A 22,404-nucleotide genomic window follows, 5' to 3' on the forward strand; every position below is an offset into this window, starting at 1 on the left:
TTATCTGCACAGTGTGTTCTGTTTGTCTATATTGTAACACCTGTATGGCTTTTATGGCTTGTAACTCTTGTAATGCTTGTATCACTTGTAACACTTGTAACACTTGTAACTCTTGTAACTCTTGTAACTCTTGTGATACCTTGTGATACCTTGTGACAAGACTGTAAAGAGGGGACTTCCTTGTGTGCCTGTGAAGTCTGTACAGTCTTGTACAGTCTTGTACAACCTTGTACAGGTACCCCCTAGTTTGCTGATGATTACTCCCACCTTTCTAATATAGTAAAGCGGTACATAAGACATCTACTCACCCTTATATTAAGCTAAAACTCGTTATTTGTGAGGACCGGCGGTCCAGACCAGCAATTTAAGGTAACTTATATAATTCCAAGTGACCCAGCCGCAGGAAAGCTGATGCAAGCACCATATTTGGTAATAGCATGTCACTCAGTGCTGTTGCTCACTGTCACCCATGACGAGCTCAATAATACACTTTATATTCCTACTTTTTGGCCATTTTCTTGATTATTACTGCAATATCATCAGCAACATGGCAGGCAACGTGGCGCCTTGACGGCTTCCCAACATAATCATGTGTCACACGCCACCAGTCACCATCAAGACTTGCCTTCAACCACCACCGTCCTTCAAGATCCTCTGCTTCTGATGACGAAAAGCAGCTTCAGCACACCCAGTATCTCACAAGCATCACGAGTGTCCGTCGGAGGGAGGAGAAATAGGGTGGTCCGCAACCAGGACTGTGCCAAATGAGCCTTAGCGGCATCCACAGAACATGCAGCCCAGCTGCGAAGTAAGCTTTCTCTATTCATTTTTATTGCTACTATCTACCAATATCTACAGAGATGAATCTGCACCAGAGAGAACAATTTCTTCAGGCTGAACACAGTGTCACTGCACTCATTCCTGACTTCAACGACGACGGGATCAACAATGATACAGATTTTTCAACTATCATCCCCCCCCATTGGCAAGGAAGGTTTTGCAGTCAGCCATGGTGGTGGGGAAATGGAGCTTTACAAGGAGCTGGGCCATGTTTTATCATGCCAATGGTGCATAATTACATGTCATTTTTTCTACTACCTGCCATTGACAGAACTGTCCAGAATTTGCATTGATGATCGTGACCGTCATGACCATACAGCCAGGCTTGCATGTGCATGGGCAGACCAATACAAAGCCCTTGTTGATGCATATCTCAAGTTCTGTCACCAAAATCCTTTGTTAGCTAACCTCAACACAAGCACCGCAGTCTTAGAAGACACCTTTTCTATAAACATTGTTGACATCTTTGGTGAGTGAACTTGATCTTCACTGCATGTATGTATCTAATATTCTCTTAGAACGACAGCAGGGTGTATTCAGTCACTGCTCGCCACACATTCATGTGTCTCTCATGACACATGGGTGCATCAGTTCATCACCATTACAGCCCACTGTTGCCATTACCATACGAACACTCGAAGCTTATTGTCAGATGCATCGTGTGTGCCCAAGGCTCAGTATACACGCTGTAGAGACTAATATCTCTGTGGCCTTGCAGGGGTCTAAAATCCCATTCTTACTACCACTTCCTCACATAGCGCGACTCATACCTCACGCAGCGCGCCCCCGCGCTTTGTCGGCCGCTCGCAAGCGCCAGCGCTCCGGTCGCTTCTTAGTCGCGCATCGGCGCGCACATCCTTGGTTCCGTCGCACGTCCTCCGTCCATCCATTCCATGTCCGTTCGGTTCGTCGGTGCGTATTCCGATTCTATTTTCATTGATTTAACATATCTCCGGCGCTTATGGTCATATTTCGTATGTTTCCGTTATGAACCCTTATTACATATTATCTCGCGTCCGCTTCGCTTCTCGGCTCGCTTTAGCGCTTGACAGCGCTTATCATTACTTAGTATATATAGACGTACATAAACTGTGTAAGGGTATCTTTTCCTGCCCACACGTCGTTGGACTATAAGTCTAAAGTTATCCTCTAAAAACTAGAAAGGGTATCAAAGTACAATACGAGCGCCGTCGCCGTACTCTACTAGAAACTCTGTCAAATTAGTATTCTGACTCATTAAGAGTCGCTGCGCTCTATCACCCCCGCGCGCATCGCTTCTGCTTAAAGCGCGCGCTTCCGTATAAGTCGCGCGCCGATATCTGTCGTCGGCTGCTATCGCTCATCGGCGCCTCACGTCGCTTTCGTTCGCTCGCGCTTCGCTCATTGTCGTGCGCCTAACCAGGCTTGACCAAGCGCCCGGTTCAGTGTTTCCCTCCGTTTATACACCTAGAGGAACCTTCTCAGTAGCAATCCCCTTGGGCCGACGTATATCTCGCTCACCGAGGACTACTTGAGTTATCTCACACCACCTATTTTCACCCACTTCCCATTCCTCTTCTACAACGCAGAGGCCAAAAAGTTATTTCATTTGCATGATGTGAGTACATAATTAATTTAGTATGTTGAAAATGATGGAAATGAGTATTCTCAGGTTCGTTATGGTCGATATTTAGCTGAACAATTTCGCATTGCATATGACGTGTATCTGGAAATTTCTCACAAGTCCTTGGACTTACTGGTCCCAACTGGCGTGCATGCAATTCGTGTCCCTGTTGCCACTACAAGGTCCAGGACGAACCTGAACTTAGGTTTCCCTTTGAGATCGCACTGGATGGTAATAACTTGGTGAAGTTTGTAGACCCTGCATTACGTGGAGGAAGAGAGCACCTTGACCCTCGCAATGGGCAATCAGACATATGGATCGATGAAGGATACATTGACCGATTCAAAGATGAGGTCAAGAATGCTTGACACCGCCGCCAACCAAACACTTCGACCCCTGCCAACACTGTGGATCCTGATGATCCCTGGATATATTGTGAGAATGAAGCTGAAGACTCAAATGAATCAGTTAATGTTTGTGTTGATCAATGGCGTAATGCAGCACCCGAGGCTCGCAAGCGAATGTTCTCTGTTTTCCGGAAGTCTGGCATTTTTGTTGCCATGTGCCGTCATGGATTCCTTTTGTCCATATGCGACATGGTCCGCAGTGGCGAGCTGTAAGTTATAGTCTAGCTTGTTATGTCTACTGACTGTCTTGCAGGATGAAATATCCACTGGCGATAATCAACAAGTTGATTGATATTTTGCTGAGCCGTTCCTCTACAGCTATGACATCAAATATGCATTCCATTCCATCCTTCAATGTTCTTTCCTAGGACCTGCTGTATGAGATCTTGGTATTGAGGGTGTCGTGCCTGGATTCCATAGACATGCCCATAACTGCCTTTGTCAAGTTCAACATCACTCTAAGTTCACGCTCAGTGCTGGCAAGGAGGACTTTGAGACTTGTGAATGGACATTCTCAGAGTCAAATGCCCTAGCGCCCGAAATTCGGAATTCAACAGAGTTTCACAGGCATCAAGTGCTTGATGAACATTTCCGATTTGCTGATCAAGACAAATATGCTGCTCTCAGTAAGTTTATCGCTCCTGTCACCTGATATATACTAATGATAATTAGGCACTTTCATTTATCGCAATTACGTGCAGGCATTAGAATGTATCCAAGCGGATAGTGAATTCCTCCTTCTATTTGATCTCACCCCTGAACATTTTGAATCAGATCTGAATGATGAGCATGATTATCTTCAAAAGGCTAATCAACGGCAACCTGGAGACAGTGTGGAGGTTGAGTATACAAAAGCACTTAATGAGCTTGATGTGGCATGGTAAGACTAATTGTACTGTAAATCTCATAATTGACTTTTTTTAGATCTCAGTGGGAGACCGCTCAACACAAGTTCAATCACCTTGACTTGCATACCATACCTGATGGATTCACAAACAATGATATCGCCAACATCTGTCGTCGCCGCACCACAACTCAGAGCAAGATGGAGATGAAAAGTCAAGTAGTCGACGATTTTGAAACTCGGATGGGGATTGAGGAGAGATGGACGATGACTCACCCTGAACGTGTGAAAGCACAATGACATATTGCTAATGTGCAGTATCATAAAGCCGTTGATGATGTGGAGCGTCTTGTGGTAATGTGGCTGCGTGAACTTATGAAACTTCAGATGAGCAGCTTAGGTAGGCTCTGAATATTATTGGATTATACTCTGACATATGTTCTTCAGGTTATAAGCTACGCACACAGATTGCAAAAGCACTGAAGACCCGTGCGACTGCCATCCGGAATGCTCTAAACCACTACAACAAGTATGCAGGTCAACTTGACCCTCCACGACCACCAATTACATGGGAGCAGGTAGTTGAATTCTCACAGCTTGCTGAATTTGATCTTCTTCAAGACACGGACAATCAGTTGCTACATAAACATTGGGCAATTCCTCGTAATTGTCAGGCCTCTGCGAAATACTTCGACCTGCAATGATCCAAGGAGGAAATTGTGCACTGCAATGTTGAGATCGCACGACTTTGCACAAAGATTCGACATGACACCATACATTTTCCAGCAGTAATTGCTTAACTTCATACATCTAATCCCCCTCTCGCAATGGAAGTTCAGCGCTGCTGGCATCATCTCCACTCCATGAATGCTTTTCACTTGTCCCGCATTGCACAGATCGAGGCACTCCCAGGATATTCTGGCAGCAGAGCTGCAGGAATGCGACTTGGACATCTCCCTAGAATCCTCCAGGTATATCCCTCGCACCCTCGCAGAATCCTCCAGGTATCTCCTGCACATAGCCGGCACCCTGCTATAGGGTGATGTCAGTGAAGGAGATGTAGATGATGATGTGTACGATGATCCTGATGGCGAGCAGCAGACTATGATGGAAGACTTTTTTGACCAGCTTCATGATGATGGTCCAATAGGCACAGCTGATATATAGTTTAGCTTACAGTTACATTGTATGTCAAGGTAGAATGTTGTGTGCATTTCTGACTTAATCGTGATGTTACAAAGTTTTTGAATTGGCCGTCACCACTGTCAAATTTCTGAGTGCAACATGACTGTCGAGATAACTATGTACTTGCAGAACTCTGCATACTAGATCTAAAAGACTGATGTGGCAAAGGTGAAATGTAAGAGACAGGAACTCCGACTGGAACTGAAATTGAGTGTAATTGCTTATTGCCATATTTGACAGACACTTGATCACTGCATCATTTTACATCCAATCATGAACTGGTCAATGAGTCCCTTCAATCAGCCGCCCATGATGAATGGTATCAGCACTCTACTTGAAAAACTCTCTCGCCCTCTAGAACTTGCTAGAATTACAGACATATCAGATCGCTGGCTCTCAGCAATAATTGCCATGTCGGCACATGGAGCTCACAGTGACAATGACCATCTTAGTTCAGACCAAGGCTTCCACCCTTTAACGAAAAAGCACTATCTTGGCAACACTTTCGAAGGCATGTCAAGTGAAAATAAACAAGCAGCCTCATGAGAGAGAGCTAATCATCTGCTCCGAGTGCGAAAACTAATATATGACCTGGTATGTCACCTCTCCATTTACCTGTTCATTATTCAACAACATGTTTTCAGTGCGCTGTTCTTGACCACCTGTCTGGTGGTGTTACACTCTGCATACACCACCCGGGTGCAACCGCACCATTAACAGACCTGCAACCTCAAGATCTTTCTGCATCACTTTATCTCAATCCAAAGCTCCTTGCTGAGCCCTTACGGTGCAATCAACCCATTGCAGAGATCACACAGATGTTTATCGAGAGGTGCGCTCTACCAGTCACACAGTCATTCCGGGAAGCCTGTCTTGTGCACGGATGGAGGCAGGAGCCCAGGTGCAGCTCACCAGATGTAGACTATAATGCCCTCCCTCTCATTCCATTACCTTCCAGCGGCTCTCACTCATCTGATTTCAACATCCTTGGATGGCCTGTAGGCTCCCTTGATTGAGCCATCTCCACTCAAAGAACTATCAACTTGATGGTGCCATTCTTGCCCAATGATTCCGCAACTCCATCAATTCAGTGGACACGTCGGGAGATATCATTATCTATGTATGTGCACTCAATCAATTCCGAGAGATCACACTTTTGATATTGTAAGTGAGCTCACATTCAAATTTTTGTGACTAATATTGCTTTGTAGGATGACCGGCTCCAGCACCTCACACTTGGAGACAATTCGCCACCCTATTTGCTTTCTCCATTGGCTATGCGAGTCAACCCTGATTCCCCTTTCGAACATTACGCTAAACCAATTGTTACTCCACCTCATTCAACTACGCCTATTGTTACTTCAGCTCGTTCAACATCCAAAATACCATCAAAGCTGCCATCAACTCCCTCGTCAACAAGACACTCAGTGCCACTTGTATCCTTGCCGCACTCAGCACCACTTACCTTTTCACCACGCTCAGCACCACTTACCTCCTCGCCACACTCAGCACTTGCCTCTTCATCACATTCACTGGCAGGGTCTATACCGGCACCATCTAGTAGCATGTCTCCTCCTGCATCATTTTCACCATCATATTCAATTCCAGGGAAACCTCTTCTGCCATTCGGTCCAACAACTCACACCACACTAGAGAATTTAGGTTATAACGACACCCTTCACAATGTCTGCCGTGAGGTGTTCAATTCATGTGTTCCTGATAGGTGGGCTTCTGAACTAGCCAAGAGGGGTAGTATTAGCTCTGAGTCCGATGTCCATCAAATCTCGGTTGCAATGTGGGAGGACTGGAAGGCATTAGGTGACACTAACGGAAAGTAATCGGTTCACTGTGATTTTTTTTGTTTGCATTGTAATACTTATCTGACGGAAATGAATGTTATTTCTAACATCGCTTCACCTCTTTTGCTATGGTTCGAGCAGTATTTCTGAGTAGCAGACGCCGCATCATAGGTCACACCTATACACGCAAGAAGGGCCCGAAGCTGTCTCGAGAAGCAAGACAAGCTTTGACAGCCCGACAGCATGAAAAGCGGGCAGATGAGGATGCTGCTGTGGATGACTTACTGACATATATTGATGAATAGGCTACAGTTTGTCGACATTACCTGGAAAAGTTTTACATTGGCTCAGTCTTACAGAGAAAGCGGCACAACAAGACAAGTGCCTGGTCTGCATTTCTGCATTTCAAAAGCGAAAAATTCAATTCAGGTATGTGATCTAACACTATAGAATGGACTTGTCTGATTCATTGCCAATAGATAAAGAGATAGGCCGATGAGCCAATCTTCATGCCATTGCTAAGGAGACAAAAGAATATCACAAGCTTATGGTCCAATAGTGCACAGAAATGGTGGAGGAATTCGAAAAAATCAAGACTTCTGGAATGAGCAAACTGGTCAACATAACTGCTCATACTCGTCTCGCAGAGGTAAACAGTAGCTTTGCAGCCATGGTCAGCAAAGTGAGTCTTAATTGTTCTTCATTTGTGATTTTAAATCTGACTTGTCTCTTGGCACAGGCTGAAGCGCTGAAGGAACGTGTAGGGACAGAATCGTTAATTGTCACAGTGTGAAGTTCACCAAACCTCAACATGTTACTGAAAGTGCACCTGACAAGTAATGTGGTGTCTCAATTTGTTCGTACACTTCTGCGGGAGGATCCAATGAAACTTGGTATCAAGATGGAGTCCACCGTGCTAGCTGGGCTTGCGCCACAAAATGGTAAGTTTTTTTTTGGTTCATTGCATACTTTCTCATTATTAATACTGTTTCTCTCTCTTCCTTTCCAGTTCTATCTATGAGTTACACAGACCGCAAGTTAGCTGCCAAGCAAGGGATACGAAGTGGTCTAAATGAGAGTCTAGGTATAAATTTTTGTCGTCTTGATTTATAGTCTGCTAATCTATTTAAATAGTCAAGGTTACTGAGAACCCAAACACAACGCTAGAATTTATCCGCTATGAACGCATGGTTCAGGAGCATCTAGCAAAGTTGGTTGGGTGGTGTCACAATGAATGGGGTAACCCCAGCAATCTGAAAGGTGGAGTTGACACGCTAGAGGCTCTTGCATGGGCAGTTTCAGATGAGAAGTGCAAGTTCGTTCGAATTACAAGACAGGAAGCTGATGAACGCATCAAACACATCAAGGCAGGTGAGATATTGACTCCAAACAAAGTAGATCAAGAACCAGAGGAGAGCCCTGTCATCCCTGTTGACAGCAACACTTATACTAACCAGATAGATCATCTTCCTACATCCATGTCATCATCTTCTCCCACATCACCAGAACATGCCATGCCACTCACACCCGCTCAAAATGTTGCCTCAGGTCCAGCCCCTCGTACTACTAGTGAGATCACCAATGATCTCATTGATCCTGCACTTCGAGGTGGTTGTGTTATCTCTGTACATTATTACTACTGACTTTCTGCTATTTTTTAGCCTCCCCTTCTATCCCAAATGTCTCCATATCATCACCTCCACTTGCTACAGAAACTTCATCATCTCATGGGTCGCACACAGAGTCTCTTCTACCCAACACTCAGCCACCAAACGGAAATCCATTCTTATTAACTCCCTCAGCATCCAACTCAACACTTTTGCAATCCAATGTTCTCGCAATTTTGACGAACCACAAGCGAGGTGCCCAACATGTTGCAGATGGACTCAGAGTGCCGTCGAAGCGGAGGAGGAAACTAACTGAAAAGGCAGCACTTTATGTAGCTTCAAGGAAGTCGAAGAAGTCGAAGAGAGATAGAAAGAGCACTGCTGTTGTAGAATCAGATGAGGAGAACAGGTGGGAGGATGTCAACAATGCTAGCACATATTAGTAGACTTATTAAGCATGTTGCTGCAAAGTTTTGGCACATTATGTACACCTATACAGTGTTTTGATGTGTTATATTGAAGAGTAGAATGGTTATATAAAAAGATGCACCTAAAATTGAGCAAAATTGAGGTAATTATCGAGCTCGTCATGTGTGTCGATGAGCAGAGCATTGAGTGCAACAGCGGTAGCGTGCTATTACCGAATACGGTGCTTGTGTCAGCTTTCCTGCGGCTGGGTCACTTGGAATTATATAAGTTACCTTAAATTGCTGGTCTGGACCGCCGGTCCTCACAAATAATGAGTTTTAGCTTAATATAAGGGTGAGTAGACATCTTATGTACCACTTTACTATATTAGAAAGGTGGGAGTAATAGGTGAGTCATCCCAGCAGCTGAAAAAGCATGTTCACTAGACACTGAAGAAGCCATGATACAGAGATAGTCATGAGCCAATGAGGCCCAGACAGGATAGCATTGAGCATTAATCTACAAATCCAGGTCAATAAGTTATCTTATTTAATGGTTTGGCACATACCCCCCACCACTGGATGATGGACATCTCTTTAGGCACAGTTTTGATCGTGTTCACATAGAGGTTAAATTCCCTCATCCATGGTTCCTTTGGATCAATAGGTACCTCAGCCTCGATCTCACTGCCACTGTCCTCATCACTCAATAACTTGCGAAGGACACTGGCCCACTTTGCTGATCCCCTCCTCCTGGGTGATGAAGGAGCATTATTCTTACCATATGTCTGGATATACCTTTCCTTAAACTCCGAGTAACATGTCAGAGTAGAAAAAAAATAAGATGAAATGAACTTACAATTTTGTTTGTCACTTCAAGAACCTCCTTGTGCAAATTCTTGCCCCAGAAACGCTTGAAATGGCTATCTTTGTGATTGGGATCAAGTACTTCACACGGGTGAGCAGAAAAGCAAAGACAATGACATAAGAAATTGACGTACACATGCTAATAATATAGGCATCACATTCTGCAGACTTCTCGTAGTACTCTTGGATCTTCTCAGTAGCAGCTGTTAATGCAGTGTGAAAGGGAGCATATTTTGAGCTATTCGAGCGAGAGGTCCAGGCCTTATGAAGACCCTCGAGAGCAGGAAGGGCAAAATGAAGGGCAGGTCCAGTATCAGATGAGAAGGCTTGTTGGGTATTATCAGCATGCTGTTCAGGACAATCAGTGATGACCATCAATCATAATGAAAAGACAAACTGCAAGTAAGTTTACAAATAATTTAACACGATCCCATTCATCAGACTTGAGCTTGAGTGCATCTGTCATATCCCGCGTTCCAGACCTGGACTTATCAACACACATCATTTCCAGACATCCGGATCTGGCTGACTTCTATTCTATGTCTGGATCTGACCCGCGTCTAACTTCCATGCCTTATCCCTTTGTATGTTCCTACTCCAGTTAGACTATATCATTTTCCGTACCTCATTTCATGTCTGCCCTTTATTTTCCGATAGACTAGCATTTGACTTTTCTATATGCTCCATCCACAGCTTTGTATAGCTTCGGACTTCACATCTCAGTAGTATATGAACCCTGTAGAATCTATGTACATCCTTAGTTGGAATATTATCTTAGACTCTGCTCATTCCTTCCTCCATCCGACTTGAGTTCTCTCTCGTCGTCCTCCGCTCATCTTAGGATTGAATCCTATAGACTTGACACCTCCGCCTCTACCTCTGGTAGTCCTCCGCTGTTTCCTTTCTAGTTTGGACTTCGTCCGGATTAGTCTTATCTCTTGTTCCTGAACGTCCGCCGGAAATCCCGCGCATCGGACATTGGACTCCGGACATCGTCCGGTAACCTTCGGACATTGTTCGACAGCCTTTGGAAGTTAGGGGCACATACTCGGGTAAGGGGCGCAGCGCACAAGCTGAAGCCAAGCCCTTCGGATTTGACCCTTGAGCACATTCTTAACAGCATCAATCTTCGCCCGTTTTGTAAGGTTGGTCTCCTTCTTGCCGAGTTCATAAACGAAGGTGTCAACAAACTTTAATCCTTCAGTACTAACTCAAAACACGCAGTGGAAATAAGTACTTACTTGTTTTTTCTTCTCAGCTTGATCAAGCATCACATAGGTAGACAACCAACGAATAGGCATATCAAGAAGAAGCTGGACTGAGGTAACACCCTCATTACGATTCTGAATATATTTGAAAGTTGCTTTCAAGAAGCAGACGAGCACTCCTAGAAATCTGTTAGCAGCCATCCTCACATAGATAACAGATGGTATATTACCTTGACAGTGATTGCACAAACAAGGCCTACCTCATCCCGATGGCCATTTTCCGTATGAATGGCAAGTTCAGTGTGCGCAGGATCATAATAGGCAGCTTTGCTATATGTCGAGATTAGAGCATGAGTGGCAAGATGTATCACATGTGCAAGACACCTGTGAAGAGCTAAATTACTGCCTAGGATGTACAAAGAACAGCGTACCTGATACGATGTTTCTTCAGTGCAAAAGTCTTGCCGCTACGAGCCTCGATTCGAGGTGCAAACTCATCAAGCATGGTATTGTTATTTGAAGTGTTGTCACATGTGATATAACTGATCTATTATCATGTAAACAACTGGCAGTCATACTACGATACGAGATGACGAACCTTGTGGGCAATTCCCACTTGATCAACAATTTTGAACAGTGCCTGGCCAAGTCGTGTCCCATTGTGTGCATTATTGAGGAGCGTGAACCCGATCACAGTGCTCTGAATTTCCCAAACCCCAACAGACAGTTCTTCAATCCAGTGGCCAGTGACAGCAAAGTATGCCTTGACATTTGCTGCCTGCCAAGCATCGCACATTAGATTGACAGCACCTGCTGCGGCCTTACTCTGCTCAAAGGCATCAGAAACAAGTGAGAGTAAAGCCATTCCAAACTTACATTAAGTTGTTCCTTTAATCTCGTCATCTGCTGCTTGAAGATCGAAATAATTTTGGATCGTGTTGCCTTTCTATTTGGCATGAGGACACCCATTGTGGCCCAGGAAGCAGTGTCAATCATTTTCTTAAAGCTCGGATGATCAACTGCTTGAATCAGCTGAGAAGGATATCAGTATCTTGTTACATCACACTGAATATACATACCTGGTTAGTAGATGCCAACCACTCGATTGCGGCTTCACAAAAAAGCTTGTCAGAATATGGGAGAACATGTTTGCCTGGTTGAACCTCATGAAGATGAGGATCAAGACTGCCCTGCTGTGCACTCGTGACTGCGGCTGCATTTTTTCATTCTTTCACATCTAGAGCCAGCATAGATTCGAATTTGTTAGCCTTGCACCATTTACGATATGTGTCCTACAGTGCCACAGTGCATAAGTCAAGGGCCGAGGGATGAGAGATAACTTACCAAGTGTCTGTATGCAACATGGTGTCGACACATCGATGTGTTGCTCACAATTTGATGCAGGAAGCCTTTCTTGCTGTGATCCCATGAGTGTCATTGGAAATTGAATACAATTGTTCACTTACTGGCATGATTTACAGTCTCTGACATTATGAGTCTTGCCATCCTTCGACTTTGCAGCATATGGTGCTCAAAAGAAGGCACTTATGTCCATAGTCTTGTCCTCCTGGTGTGCCTTCATGATTGGGCTGATGTCTTGGACATCAATATCTTCTAATAATCCATTGCCGTCCATGGCATCTGATTGAGCGTGTCCTAGTATACAATCAAGATTAGTGTATATTTATATTACTCATTGTGAATACCAGACGTACCTCTCGTTGCGTTGCTCGTGTCTGAGACTGTGGTGCAGGTGTCATTGATACACTCGAGGCCTTCGCTATCGAGTGTTCCTTCGAAAGTGTGTCAGCATTAACAGATGAAACATCAAAGGTTTAAACTTACCTGAATGCATTTCCACAGGCACTGTAGATTGAGTATCTGTCAAGCACATTAGAGTGCAAGTAGTAGCATTAAATAAAATACCTGTACACCGAGTTTAAAAAAATCACATACCTGTGAGCACATCCAAAGACATGTCAGCACAAGTGTTTGCCTTCAAAATTCAAAGACTGTAATCAGCATGAGATGAACGATGAAAAAGATGCTTACTTTCATGGGGCCCGTCCTCCATAACACCCTCGTCAGGCACACATTTGTCTGCCAAAAGACTGCCTATAAAATTGGCTGCTCGTTTGCTGCTCAATTGTGCAGACTTTTGAGTGATGGCAGGTGGAGGAGGTTTGTTCCTGTGAATGGAAAGCTCCGGAGTTGCATCATTATTGGTGTCCGTGAGCCATGAGGACAGTGTGACAGTTCGGCATGGTCGAGACACAATGTGCGCTGATGTGGACTCGTCATCAGACACCACGACAGGCATCATTACGAAAGTGAGTGTGGAGCCAATCAAGTTACGGTACATACTTGCCTTATCGAGAAACTTTAGAACTGTATAGTTTTACCATTTTGGATTTGCTGCTGGACCTTCCACCAAGGACAAGCCAGGGCCCAGGCCCAAGGCTTGGGCCTTGTCAAATATCAGGCCAGGCCCTGGAAAGCCTGCCCATGGGCCTGGCCTCAGGGCTTGAGGGCCTCAGGCCCAGCCCTGCACATCACTAGTTGCAACCCTTCCCATGTCCGAGTCGGACGCCTCTCCCAGTACACCAACAAGCAATTTCAAACATGATGCATCACCGGCCAAGAACACACGTAGCCATAAGCGCACAGTGGTGTCTTCAACTCCCATGTTAGAGTCTCCCACCAAAAAATGACGAACCAAAGCTGATGTCATGGATCTTGATGTCTGGGACAAAACTGATGACGAGATTATAAGTATGTCTCCCTCTTCATTTAATTTCACTAACAAATTCACTAGCCTTTCAGCTGCATCTAAAGCTAGATGGAATTCTGCTGCATATGATCACTTCAAGATAACCTTACATCGTTGTTTGAAAGTTGATGGCAGCTGTGACTATCTTGAGTTCAAATTTACGTGCCACACTGACCCTGTCAACCATAAGCCGCATCACCGAAAATGCATGCAAACCGGACAAGGGATGAAAAACCTCAATCGGGGCATCACAGAATGTATTCAGCGTCGTGGTGTCTCGACTGAAGGTCTGAACGTGAAGGGCGCCCAGCAAACCCTTAGTGGCTCAATTTCAAAGTATACACCTGAGGCCCATCGTGCCCTCATTGTGATGCACTGCGCTGTCAACAGGCGTCCATTTAGATCTGTCGCTGATCCTCTGTACATCGAGAAAGTTAGACTATTGCGCCCTGACATGATTGTACCATCTCCACGCACAGTGTCCCGCGACATCAACAAAATTTATCGTGAAGGATCTAAGAATGTCAAGGAGTATTTTTCGGTATGAAACCACCATCAAACTTATTGGAGTTCATACTGATACTTTTTAAGAAACACACTAGCTCGATCCATCTTGTCACTGATGGCTGGACTGCACCATTCGTGTACTCATACCTTGGCATCATAGTTGTGTGGCTCACTCAATGCTGAATCTGGCGTGCGACACTTGAATTTATCCATCTGAAGGAGAGCCACATGGGAGAGTATCTCGCAAAGATGATCGCTGATTGCCTTGATTGGTACAGGCTTCAAGACAAGGTGAGGCACAGTTATTCAGCATTGTATTGGTGGTCTGATGTTTGCTACAGTTTCACACAATAAACATGGATAACGCTAGCAACTGTGACACCACCACTGATCATCTGCAGAGGCTCATTCCCAACTTCTGGGGACAGGCCTCTCATTTGTGATGTTTCCCTCATACCGTCAATCTCATTGCAAAGGTACATTTATCATCTTGGTAGCTGAGTTGAAGTTAATCAACGTACTTAGGCATTCATATCATTCTTTTTTTGCCACCCGAAATGAAAAAAACAAGTCAAGATAGCCAAGCGAAGTTGAAAACATCATACCAATGATGATTCCAACAGTACTGATAATGGAGCTCACGAGCATATTGTTACCCTTGAACCTGGTGACGAGAACACCGTACTCACTCGCTTAGAGCAGGAACTCCTGGACAACGAAACAACTGGCCTCAATGTAAGCACTGAAGAAGATGCTAACTCGTCTGGCAACTCCCATGAGGTTGATGAAGTGAAGGAAGCTCATAACCGTGAAGTTGTAAAATCGGTTCATGATCAAGCTACCGAAACAGCCAAGAAGGTGAACATCATAATGTCGAAGTCACAGGAACTCAAAGCTCTCGGGTTGTTTCCCAAGGTGATCCAATGTCTTTATTCTATCATTGAAATATTTATATTATTCTAGGTGGCTGGTCTAGCCCGTAAAGTGCATGATAGCACAACTTTGCAGGAGAAGTTTGAGAAGACTGTTATATATAAACGTGGTGAAGACAGTCAAAAACGGCGCCTCAATCAATGTGTTCCTACCTGCTGGAACTCTGATTTTGCGTGTCTCCACACACATCTCCAATTCAAGGAGGAGGTCCAGTTATTCACAACACAGATCAATTTACTAGACTATGCTCTTACATCTGCACAATGGAAACTAGCTGATCACTTGGTGCCCGTCCTTGAGGTGTGTTTCCCATTGATTTGTTAATGATAACGCTTACTGATTTTATTCAAGATTTTCAATGAGGTCACAAACTTATTCTCGAAGGCTAATGTGCCATTGATTTATGAAGTCATCCCCATGCTCAAACATCTCGAGCACGCCCTCGATCAGATCTACAATGCAAAGGACGAGCCCCCCGTAATTTGGATTGCTGCACAAGCAGCTCTGCAAGTTGTAGGCAAGTACTATGCACTCACTGATGACAATGAAGTGTGTCACATTGCAATTAGTGAGTCTCCATCTCCGTCACATCATTCTGTCCTCATCTATAATATTATGATATAGTAATGTGCCCAGAAAAAAAGCTCAAATGGTTCAAAAAAAACCTGGACTGGCATGAGAGGGACCACATGGAAGCCAAGCGGATTGTTCAGCAACGCTGGGATGAGTCTTACGCAACACTTCCTTTGTCACTTCCTTCAACCACGACACATCATGTTCCAGTGAGTGCTATATTTTCTTCATGTGAGTCCTACTAACAACAATTTTTGTCACAGCTCAAGTGTTCATCTAGTAAATGGGCTATCTATAGTGACAATGAAGATGAGGATGTCACTTCCGTCCATCCTGACTCAATGGATGCATACCTCAACACCCCATGTATTTCAAGAACCGAGATTCTGGCTGCAGGGGGTCTTCTTTGCTACTGGGAGAATGCTCGTGCCACTCATCCATGACTCACACAAATGGCACTTGATTTTTTGTCTGCTCCAGGTATTTTCCTTGCTTGCTGATTGATGAAATCTGACAGAGACCAATTAGCTTCCTCTGTTGATGCTGAGTGGGCTTTTTCAGGTGGCCGTCTTCAGGTCAACCACCTTCAGCATGGTGTGAGTTTCGCAAACCTTCAAAGCTCAGATGGCTGTGGGATCATGGTACAACACACCTCTCATGAATGATCTCGGTGCTGTCACATCAATCATGCGAACGAAGATGGTCAAGGGTAAAGGCAAGGCCTCAGGAAAGGGAAAGAGCAATGATATTGTTATTGACTTGGACTAAGCTTCGTACATAGTGTTTTCGCTCCTCAGCACATGTACATACCAGTATCGCAAAATATGTCTACTCACCCTGCGGGTGACCCGTACCACCTGCGGGTTGGGTCGTGGGTTGACTCGTACCTGCGATGCTCTTACCCGTGTGGGTATGGGTAGGCCTCTAAAATTTTTGGTACCGACGAGTTGGGTGTGGGTATGACCCAGGTCGACCCATTGTAGAAACAACAATACAGCGAGGTGCGAACGAGGCTCCTGACTGTATCTATAAATGTTGTAAGGTCGCGCATTGCCTAGTCTGCTATACTTGAGATGACAAGTGCATTTGACCCTAAAGGGGAAGTGAGTACAGTGAGGATCTAGAAGTATGCGCTGAAAGTGCTACTGGTCGGCCAATGTGAAGTGCAAGAAAGCGCAGGTGCGCACAAGGCACGGGAACGCGCACGCATATTGCACTGAAGCGCGGGAGAGTAAGTATAAGCTTGCTTAAGTGATGATATGATGTAAGACAAGAGATGTGAGATGCGAGGTGTAGAGTTCTACTGCAACTTTCTAGGTATTAAGTGGTAGGTAAAGTGAGAGGTGAAGTAGGTAAGGGGAAAAAGTGAAGTGGGTAATAGTATGTAATGCTGGCGCTTATATATGGCGCCTAAGCGCTGTCATGCGGAGCCGAAGCGCTACCGAGTAAGTATGTAAAGATATATATGAGTAAGGGTCCATGATAAAAATAAAGGTGGAACGATATGCTAATAAGAGAAATGGAAATATACGCACTAGAGGGCTTGGTGGACAGTGGATGGATGCTTCTGGATGGCTGGCACTATAGGGCACTCAAGTGTGGGAAAGTGTGCATGCATATACATCGCAAAGTGCGGGAAGTGTGCGCAGGAAAGCTGCGCCTCATATAGGGATAGCTGCAGGTAGCACACAGAGTGATGCTACAAGTTTGTGCAATGTACTCCCTAGTGAAAACTGCCATATCACACCATGAGAGGCATGATTCTCTACACCATGTCACGCCCTACATGGCTGTGAGGACGGATAATTCTAATGAGAAACCCCCCATGGGAAAGAAACCCCGACATCAACAGGAACATTGAGTAGAAACCTCTGCTTACCTAATGAAGACCACTGTTTGTCTCCACCTGTGCGCACCGGTACTCAATGTTCAATGTCATCAGCCTCAATCATCAAGCTGATAGGTATGTCTTAGATTTAAAAAAAAATTCTATTTACCATTTGTAACTACAAACTAGGTATCGAGTTTCATCATTGGATTGTGAGTCTGTCGATCCTTGTTTGAGTAGGGATGGATGGGGGTAAACCCAGGGTACCATGAGCCCAACCCACACCCCTACCCCTGGACCAAGGGTAGGGGTATACCCTGGGATATTATAAGGGTACAAGGATATCATAAGGGTACAGGGGTATTGTCACCATCTAGGCTAGAAGAGACATAGATTTAACTTATATCTTACTCAAATAATTAAAAACTCACAATATAAGATCACAATAAGCCCAATAACCATTGTACTGTTGACAACTTCAAAATTTTATACTTATCCATCACTCCCAGTGGCCCTATGATAATCAATTTAGGGATATATTATGCCTAGGCCCAGGGGTACCATCAATTATTCAGAGGTACAGGGGTCTCAAGATCCAAACCCACACCCCTACCCTCAAGTACCCTTACCCCTTACCCTCCAAGGGTCACTCATACCCTCATCCATCCCTAGGTATGCTTATGTTCTTTGCAGAGGATATCAAAGCTTAGAAGGAGGAGCAAGCAGCACACTACAAGGCTCATCCGTACAAAGACCCCAAACACACAGTGTTGTGGCAGAAGATTCAGGAGTATTGGGATGGTTCACTTGCTGGTGCAACCGAGGACTTGATGTCGTGATCTGCTAGTTCTCTGATGCTGCGCATTCATGATGATTTTTCAAAAGCGGTGAGTCTCGCATTAATAGGACATTGATGGAGAGACTAAGTATTACACAGGCTGGTTACTGGTACCGCACCCATGGTATTCATATTTCTGGTGTTGCAATATTTCCTGGTCATGAGGATGCTGGCCGCCAAGCATCAGGGTTTTTCTCTTGGTCTGATATCATGAAGGACATCATCAATGCACAACAACTTGACATCAGTCGTATCTTGGACAAGCTCACAACCATTCTCAAGTGTGTTTTCTGACAATACTACTTGATATTGCTCACTTCATTATAGGTACAAAGACTTAGAGGCTGTGCAAGGAGAAGTTTAGTTTTCTCCCTCACTCTACCACTGGCCCAAATGGCACACTTTTGTGCAACAGCAAGTCCACTAGGGACAGGAATAGAAAAGTTGCACCAATGACCATCAATGAGAAGTTTGGTATGTTTTATTTTATTTTATTGTGTCACTAATTTACTGATGCCGTTGTAGAGACTGATATCTCTGTGGGCTTGCAGGGATGTAAAATCCCAACATCTCAATCACTTCCTAATATAGCACAACTCATATCTCACCCAGTGCACTCGAGCACTTCATCGGCTGCTCGCACAGCATGAGCGCTTCGGTCGCGCATCCTTGGTTCAGTCGCTTGTCCTCCATCTATTCATTCCATGTCTGTTCGGTTCGTCAGTGCATATTCCTATCATATTTCCATTTATTCTGACATATCTCTGGCGCTTATGGCCATATTCTGTATGTTTTTGTCATGGACCCTTATATTACATATTATCTCATATCCGCTTCACTTCTCGGTTCGCTTTAGCGCTTGACAGCACTTAAATTACTTAGTATATATACTCGTGCCTAAACTGTATAATGATTATCTTTCTGCCCGCACATCATTGGACTCTAAGTCTAAGTTCTCCCTCATACCTATCAACCAACCTTAAGTATCTAAGTATAATATGAGTGCCCACCGCCATACATTACTAGAAACTCTGTCAATTTGTTTTCCGACTCATTAAGAGTTGCTCCGCTCCACCACCCACACAGCGTGCTTCCGTTATAGTCGCTCATCGTCGCCCGTCGTCGCTCATTAGCGCTTCACATCGCTTTCGCTTGCTCGTGCTTCGCTCATCGTTGCATGCCTTACCAGGCTTGACCAAGCGCCCGGTCCAGTGTTTCCCTCCACATATAAACTAGAGGAACCTTCTCAGTAGCAATCCACTTGGGTTGACACACTATCTCGCTCATTGAGGACTACTTGAGTACATCTCATACCACCCTATTATCTACACTACCAGTTCCTCTTCTACACCATGTCTCATTGGTAGCTGAAGCTGGCCATCCGCTCAAAACCTCCAGCAACAGGTGGTTGGACATGCTCAATACTCTTTATGTTGAGCAGCTGTTCATCCTTAAATGACCCACCAGTGTACCGCCCCCCGGCCCTGATTTTAATCTCAAAGCATTGTCAGCAAGCCAGTTGCATGCACTGGTAGTTCCTTACCTGAGGATACATCTTGGGGCAATGTATGAGGTTGACCTAGGTCAAGATGATGAGGACGACAATAGTGAGGCAGAAACCGCAAAGACAGAGAAGCATAGGGGTAGATCAAAGAAGTTGAACGACAACAGAAGGACAAAGGGTACAATAGTAGAGGAGCCGGACATTGTGTTGTCCATTAGAGAATGGTCTGAGTGTATGTTTTTTAGTTGTCTCTTTTATGCACGCACTAATGATACTACAGATGATGTTGAACATTTAGAGTCTCAGTCTCCCTCAATGTATTCAATCCCCCTGGTCATCGACATGAATGGCGAGGTCCTCCATGAGCTTTGGGACTCAGTCAAGTTTTTCAAGGACTTCTTCCTCCCAGATCAAGCTGATATAGAAAGCATTAATGGACTTTGCCATCACTATTTGGTCTTTCCCCTCAGGATCTGGTCCTTCCCGATTAGTTTCAAATATCGCAATGGTCTTTCCCCCTTGTGATCTGGTCTTTCCCATTGTAATGTGGTCTTTCCTGATGGCAGTTAAAAATACCAGTGGTCTCTCCCATCATAAACTGGTTGTTCCCCAAGCGATATGATCTTTCCCATTCATTAGGAAATCAACTTGGAATTGATATGACCAGGTAGAGCTGACAAATAAAACCCATCATGATACATCCAGATTTAGAATTATACATTATTATCTTTGCACAACAAGTTGATGAAAGATCATATGACTATGTCAAAGACATGTCATTTTGTCGCACATCTTATAATTATGCAACAAGTTCATGAAAAAATATATAACTATGCCAAGGACACATCACTTTGAAGGGCACCTTGTAGGTACACAACAAGCTTATGACCAAATATATGACTATGCCAAGAACATGTAATTTTGATGCACATCTTACAAGTATGCAACAAGTTTATGAAGGAATATATGACTATGCCAGAGAAATGTCATGCTGAGGTCCATCTCACAAGTATCCAACAAGTTTGTGAAAAGAATATATAACTCTGCCAAGGATACATCATTTTGAAGGGCACCTTACAAATATACAACAAGTTTATGAAGGAATATATGACTATGCTAGAGATATGTCATGCTGAGTTACATCTTACAATTATGCAACAAGTTTGTGAAGGAATATATGATTATGCCAGGGATATGTCATTCTGAGGTACATCTTACAAATATGCAACAAGTTTATGAATGAATATATGACTATGCCAGAGATATGTCATTCTGAGGTATATCTTACAATTATGCAACAAGTTTGTGAAGGAATATATGACTATGCCAGGGATACATCATTTTGAAAGGCACTCTACAAATATGCAACAAGTTTATGAATGAACGTATGACTATGCCAGATATCCACTTTGGTCACCCCATTTCAAGTACCTCTTAGGTTATATTATACCTATAAGGGTTTTCACCTAAGGGGTGCTTTTTAGATGGTCTGGCCGATGTTTGTTGGTCTTTCCTCAAGTGCATAGGGTCTAAAATAAAATATGTTGGGGATGGTCCAACAATCAAAATAATTTTTGTGTGGAAAAGACCACCAGCCAACATTGGACCATACATACATGGGATTTTCCCATGGTGGAGGGGTGTTAGGGGTCCTCTTACCACCTAATTTTCTGTGCCAAAAAATGAAAATTTTGGGCGCATTCTTGGCACCTAATGTGCAAGCTAATGGGTCACATAATGACTGTAGTTACTATTAGATATGTCTATGAAATAGGATTAGAAAACACAAAATGATCATTCATTCACTGCCCCCCCCCCTCAGCCCAGGATCTCTCCCTTCTAAAAATGATAATTTATTCATGCCCCCCCTCAGCCCGGGATCTCTCCCCTCTGAAAATGATCACACATCTACCTCACACCAATATGTCTATAAAATCACCTACACCTACAGAATCATCACTTGGGGATCACACTATTCAGATATTGATCTGCCAATGCTGGTCTCAGCTACTTGCCTACGCCTACAGAGTCATCACTTGGGGATGTTAAGACCATGCACAAAGGGTAGGACTGATTCTGAGGGGCTTGGCTTCAGCTCGTGCGCTGCGCCCCTTACCCGAGTATGTGCCCTTAATTTCAGATTGGTGTCCGAGGAAAGTCCGAAGACGTCCGAAGGACATCCGAAGGCGCGGGAAACTTTGGAAGGACTTTCTGGACGGGTGCAAGTAACTTCCGGATGAGTGCGGGAAAGTTCCGGAGGAACTTCCGGAAATTACGATGAGGTTTCGTCCTGATACGGATATGTATAATGGCTACTTGGGACTTGTCCTGAGTAGAAGTAAACAGAGGAAAGGCTGCAAGGACAAAGTCCGAAGCAGAATAGGTCCGGAGGACCGCGGGAAAGATCCGGATGAACTTCCGGAAACTACGGAGGATCAGATGAGCGGATGAGCGGAGTATCGGATAAGCAGAGCTCCGGCCTAGGGAGTTTCTCCCTAGGCCTGAGATTGATAACAACTAAGTTGGAAGACTAGAACTGATATGAGGACTTAGAGTGAAGACTAGTGTGAGGACTAATATGATATTCAGACTGAGGTACTACAAGACATATACACAAGTTTATATACTAAGAGAAATAACGGAAGGATCAATAAGCAGAGTCCGAGGCTATGTATGAAGCATAT

The 22,404-nt window shown here is 44.3% G+C and overlaps 8 protein-coding genes across 8 annotated transcripts; 7 read left to right on the plus strand and 1 right to left on the minus strand.

The window, feature by feature from the left end:
* Window positions 1-948: 948 nt before the first annotated feature.
* F5891DRAFT_1188350 (uncharacterized protein) lies at window positions 949-4,398 on the plus strand (the record flags this gene model as incomplete). The annotated part of the gene is made up of 8 exons (XM_041366989.1): window positions 949-1,309; window positions 1,359-1,501; window positions 1,559-1,752; window positions 3,325-3,476; window positions 3,523-3,722; window positions 3,782-3,979; window positions 4,013-4,094; window positions 4,142-4,398. 8 exons carry the CDS (start codon window positions 949-951, stop codon window positions 4,396-4,398), a joined length of 1,587 nt encoding a protein of 528 aa, XP_041226428.1.
* Window positions 4,399-5,152: 754 nt separating this feature from the next.
* Window positions 5,153-6,717, plus strand: F5891DRAFT_1188351 (uncharacterized protein; the record flags this gene model as incomplete). Its single annotated transcript, XM_041366990.1, has 4 exons — window positions 5,153-5,399; window positions 5,451-5,473; window positions 5,524-5,877; window positions 6,091-6,717. 4 exons carry the CDS (start codon window positions 5,153-5,155, stop codon window positions 6,715-6,717), a joined length of 1,251 nt encoding a protein of 416 aa, XP_041226429.1.
* A 529-nt stretch (window positions 6,718-7,246) lies between these two features.
* F5891DRAFT_1188352 (uncharacterized protein) lies at window positions 7,247-8,728 on the plus strand (the record flags this gene model as incomplete). The annotated part of the gene is made up of 6 exons (XM_041366991.1): window positions 7,247-7,360; window positions 7,418-7,467; window positions 7,516-7,619; window positions 7,688-7,762; window positions 7,813-8,286; window positions 8,340-8,728. The coding sequence occupies 6 exons, from the start codon at window positions 7,247-7,249 to the stop codon at window positions 8,726-8,728; spliced, it is 1,206 nt and encodes a 401-aa protein (XP_041226430.1).
* A 741-nt stretch (window positions 8,729-9,469) lies between these two features.
* F5891DRAFT_980060 (uncharacterized protein) lies at window positions 9,470-10,074 on the minus strand (the record flags this gene model as incomplete). The annotated part of the gene is made up of 4 exons (XM_041376966.1): window positions 9,470-9,490; window positions 9,552-9,640; window positions 9,694-9,907; window positions 10,060-10,074. The coding sequence occupies 4 exons, from the start codon at window positions 10,072-10,074 to the stop codon at window positions 9,470-9,472; spliced, it is 339 nt and encodes a 112-aa protein (XP_041226431.1).
* Window positions 10,075-13,745: 3,671 nt separating this feature from the next.
* Window positions 13,746-14,084, plus strand: F5891DRAFT_951570 (uncharacterized protein; the record flags this gene model as incomplete). Its single annotated transcript, XM_041375053.1, has 1 exon — window positions 13,746-14,084. The coding sequence occupies one exon, from the start codon at window positions 13,746-13,748 to the stop codon at window positions 14,082-14,084; it is 339 nt and encodes a 112-aa protein (XP_041226432.1).
* A 743-nt stretch (window positions 14,085-14,827) lies between these two features.
* F5891DRAFT_903640 (uncharacterized protein) lies at window positions 14,828-15,714 on the plus strand (the record flags this gene model as incomplete). Its single annotated transcript, XM_041373509.1, has 4 exons — window positions 14,828-14,959; window positions 15,008-15,277; window positions 15,329-15,545; window positions 15,602-15,714. Coding segments are annotated over 4 exons (732 nt in total), but the record flags the coding sequence as incomplete, so codon positions are not given.
* Window positions 15,715-18,232: 2,518 nt separating this feature from the next.
* F5891DRAFT_1188355 (uncharacterized protein) lies at window positions 18,233-18,580 on the plus strand (the record flags this gene model as incomplete). Its single annotated transcript, XM_041366992.1, has 3 exons — window positions 18,233-18,265; window positions 18,316-18,497; window positions 18,544-18,580. The coding sequence occupies 3 exons, from the start codon at window positions 18,233-18,235 to the stop codon at window positions 18,578-18,580; spliced, it is 252 nt and encodes an 83-aa protein (XP_041226434.1).
* Window positions 18,581-19,780: 1,200 nt separating this feature from the next.
* On the plus strand, window positions 19,781-20,245 carry F5891DRAFT_1188356 (uncharacterized protein; the record flags this gene model as incomplete). Its single annotated transcript, XM_041366993.1, has 2 exons — window positions 19,781-19,952; window positions 20,001-20,245. The coding sequence occupies 2 exons, from the start codon at window positions 19,781-19,783 to the stop codon at window positions 20,243-20,245; spliced, it is 417 nt and encodes a 138-aa protein (XP_041226435.1).
* Window positions 20,246-22,404: the final 2,159 nt, after the last annotated feature.

This window comes from Suillus fuscotomentosus (assembly GCF_016647785.1).
Source record: "Suillus fuscotomentosus strain FC203 chromosome Unknown F5891scaffold_25, whole genome shotgun sequence".
Lineage (NCBI taxonomy): Eukaryota > Fungi > Basidiomycota > Agaricomycetes > Boletales > Suillaceae > Suillus > Suillus fuscotomentosus.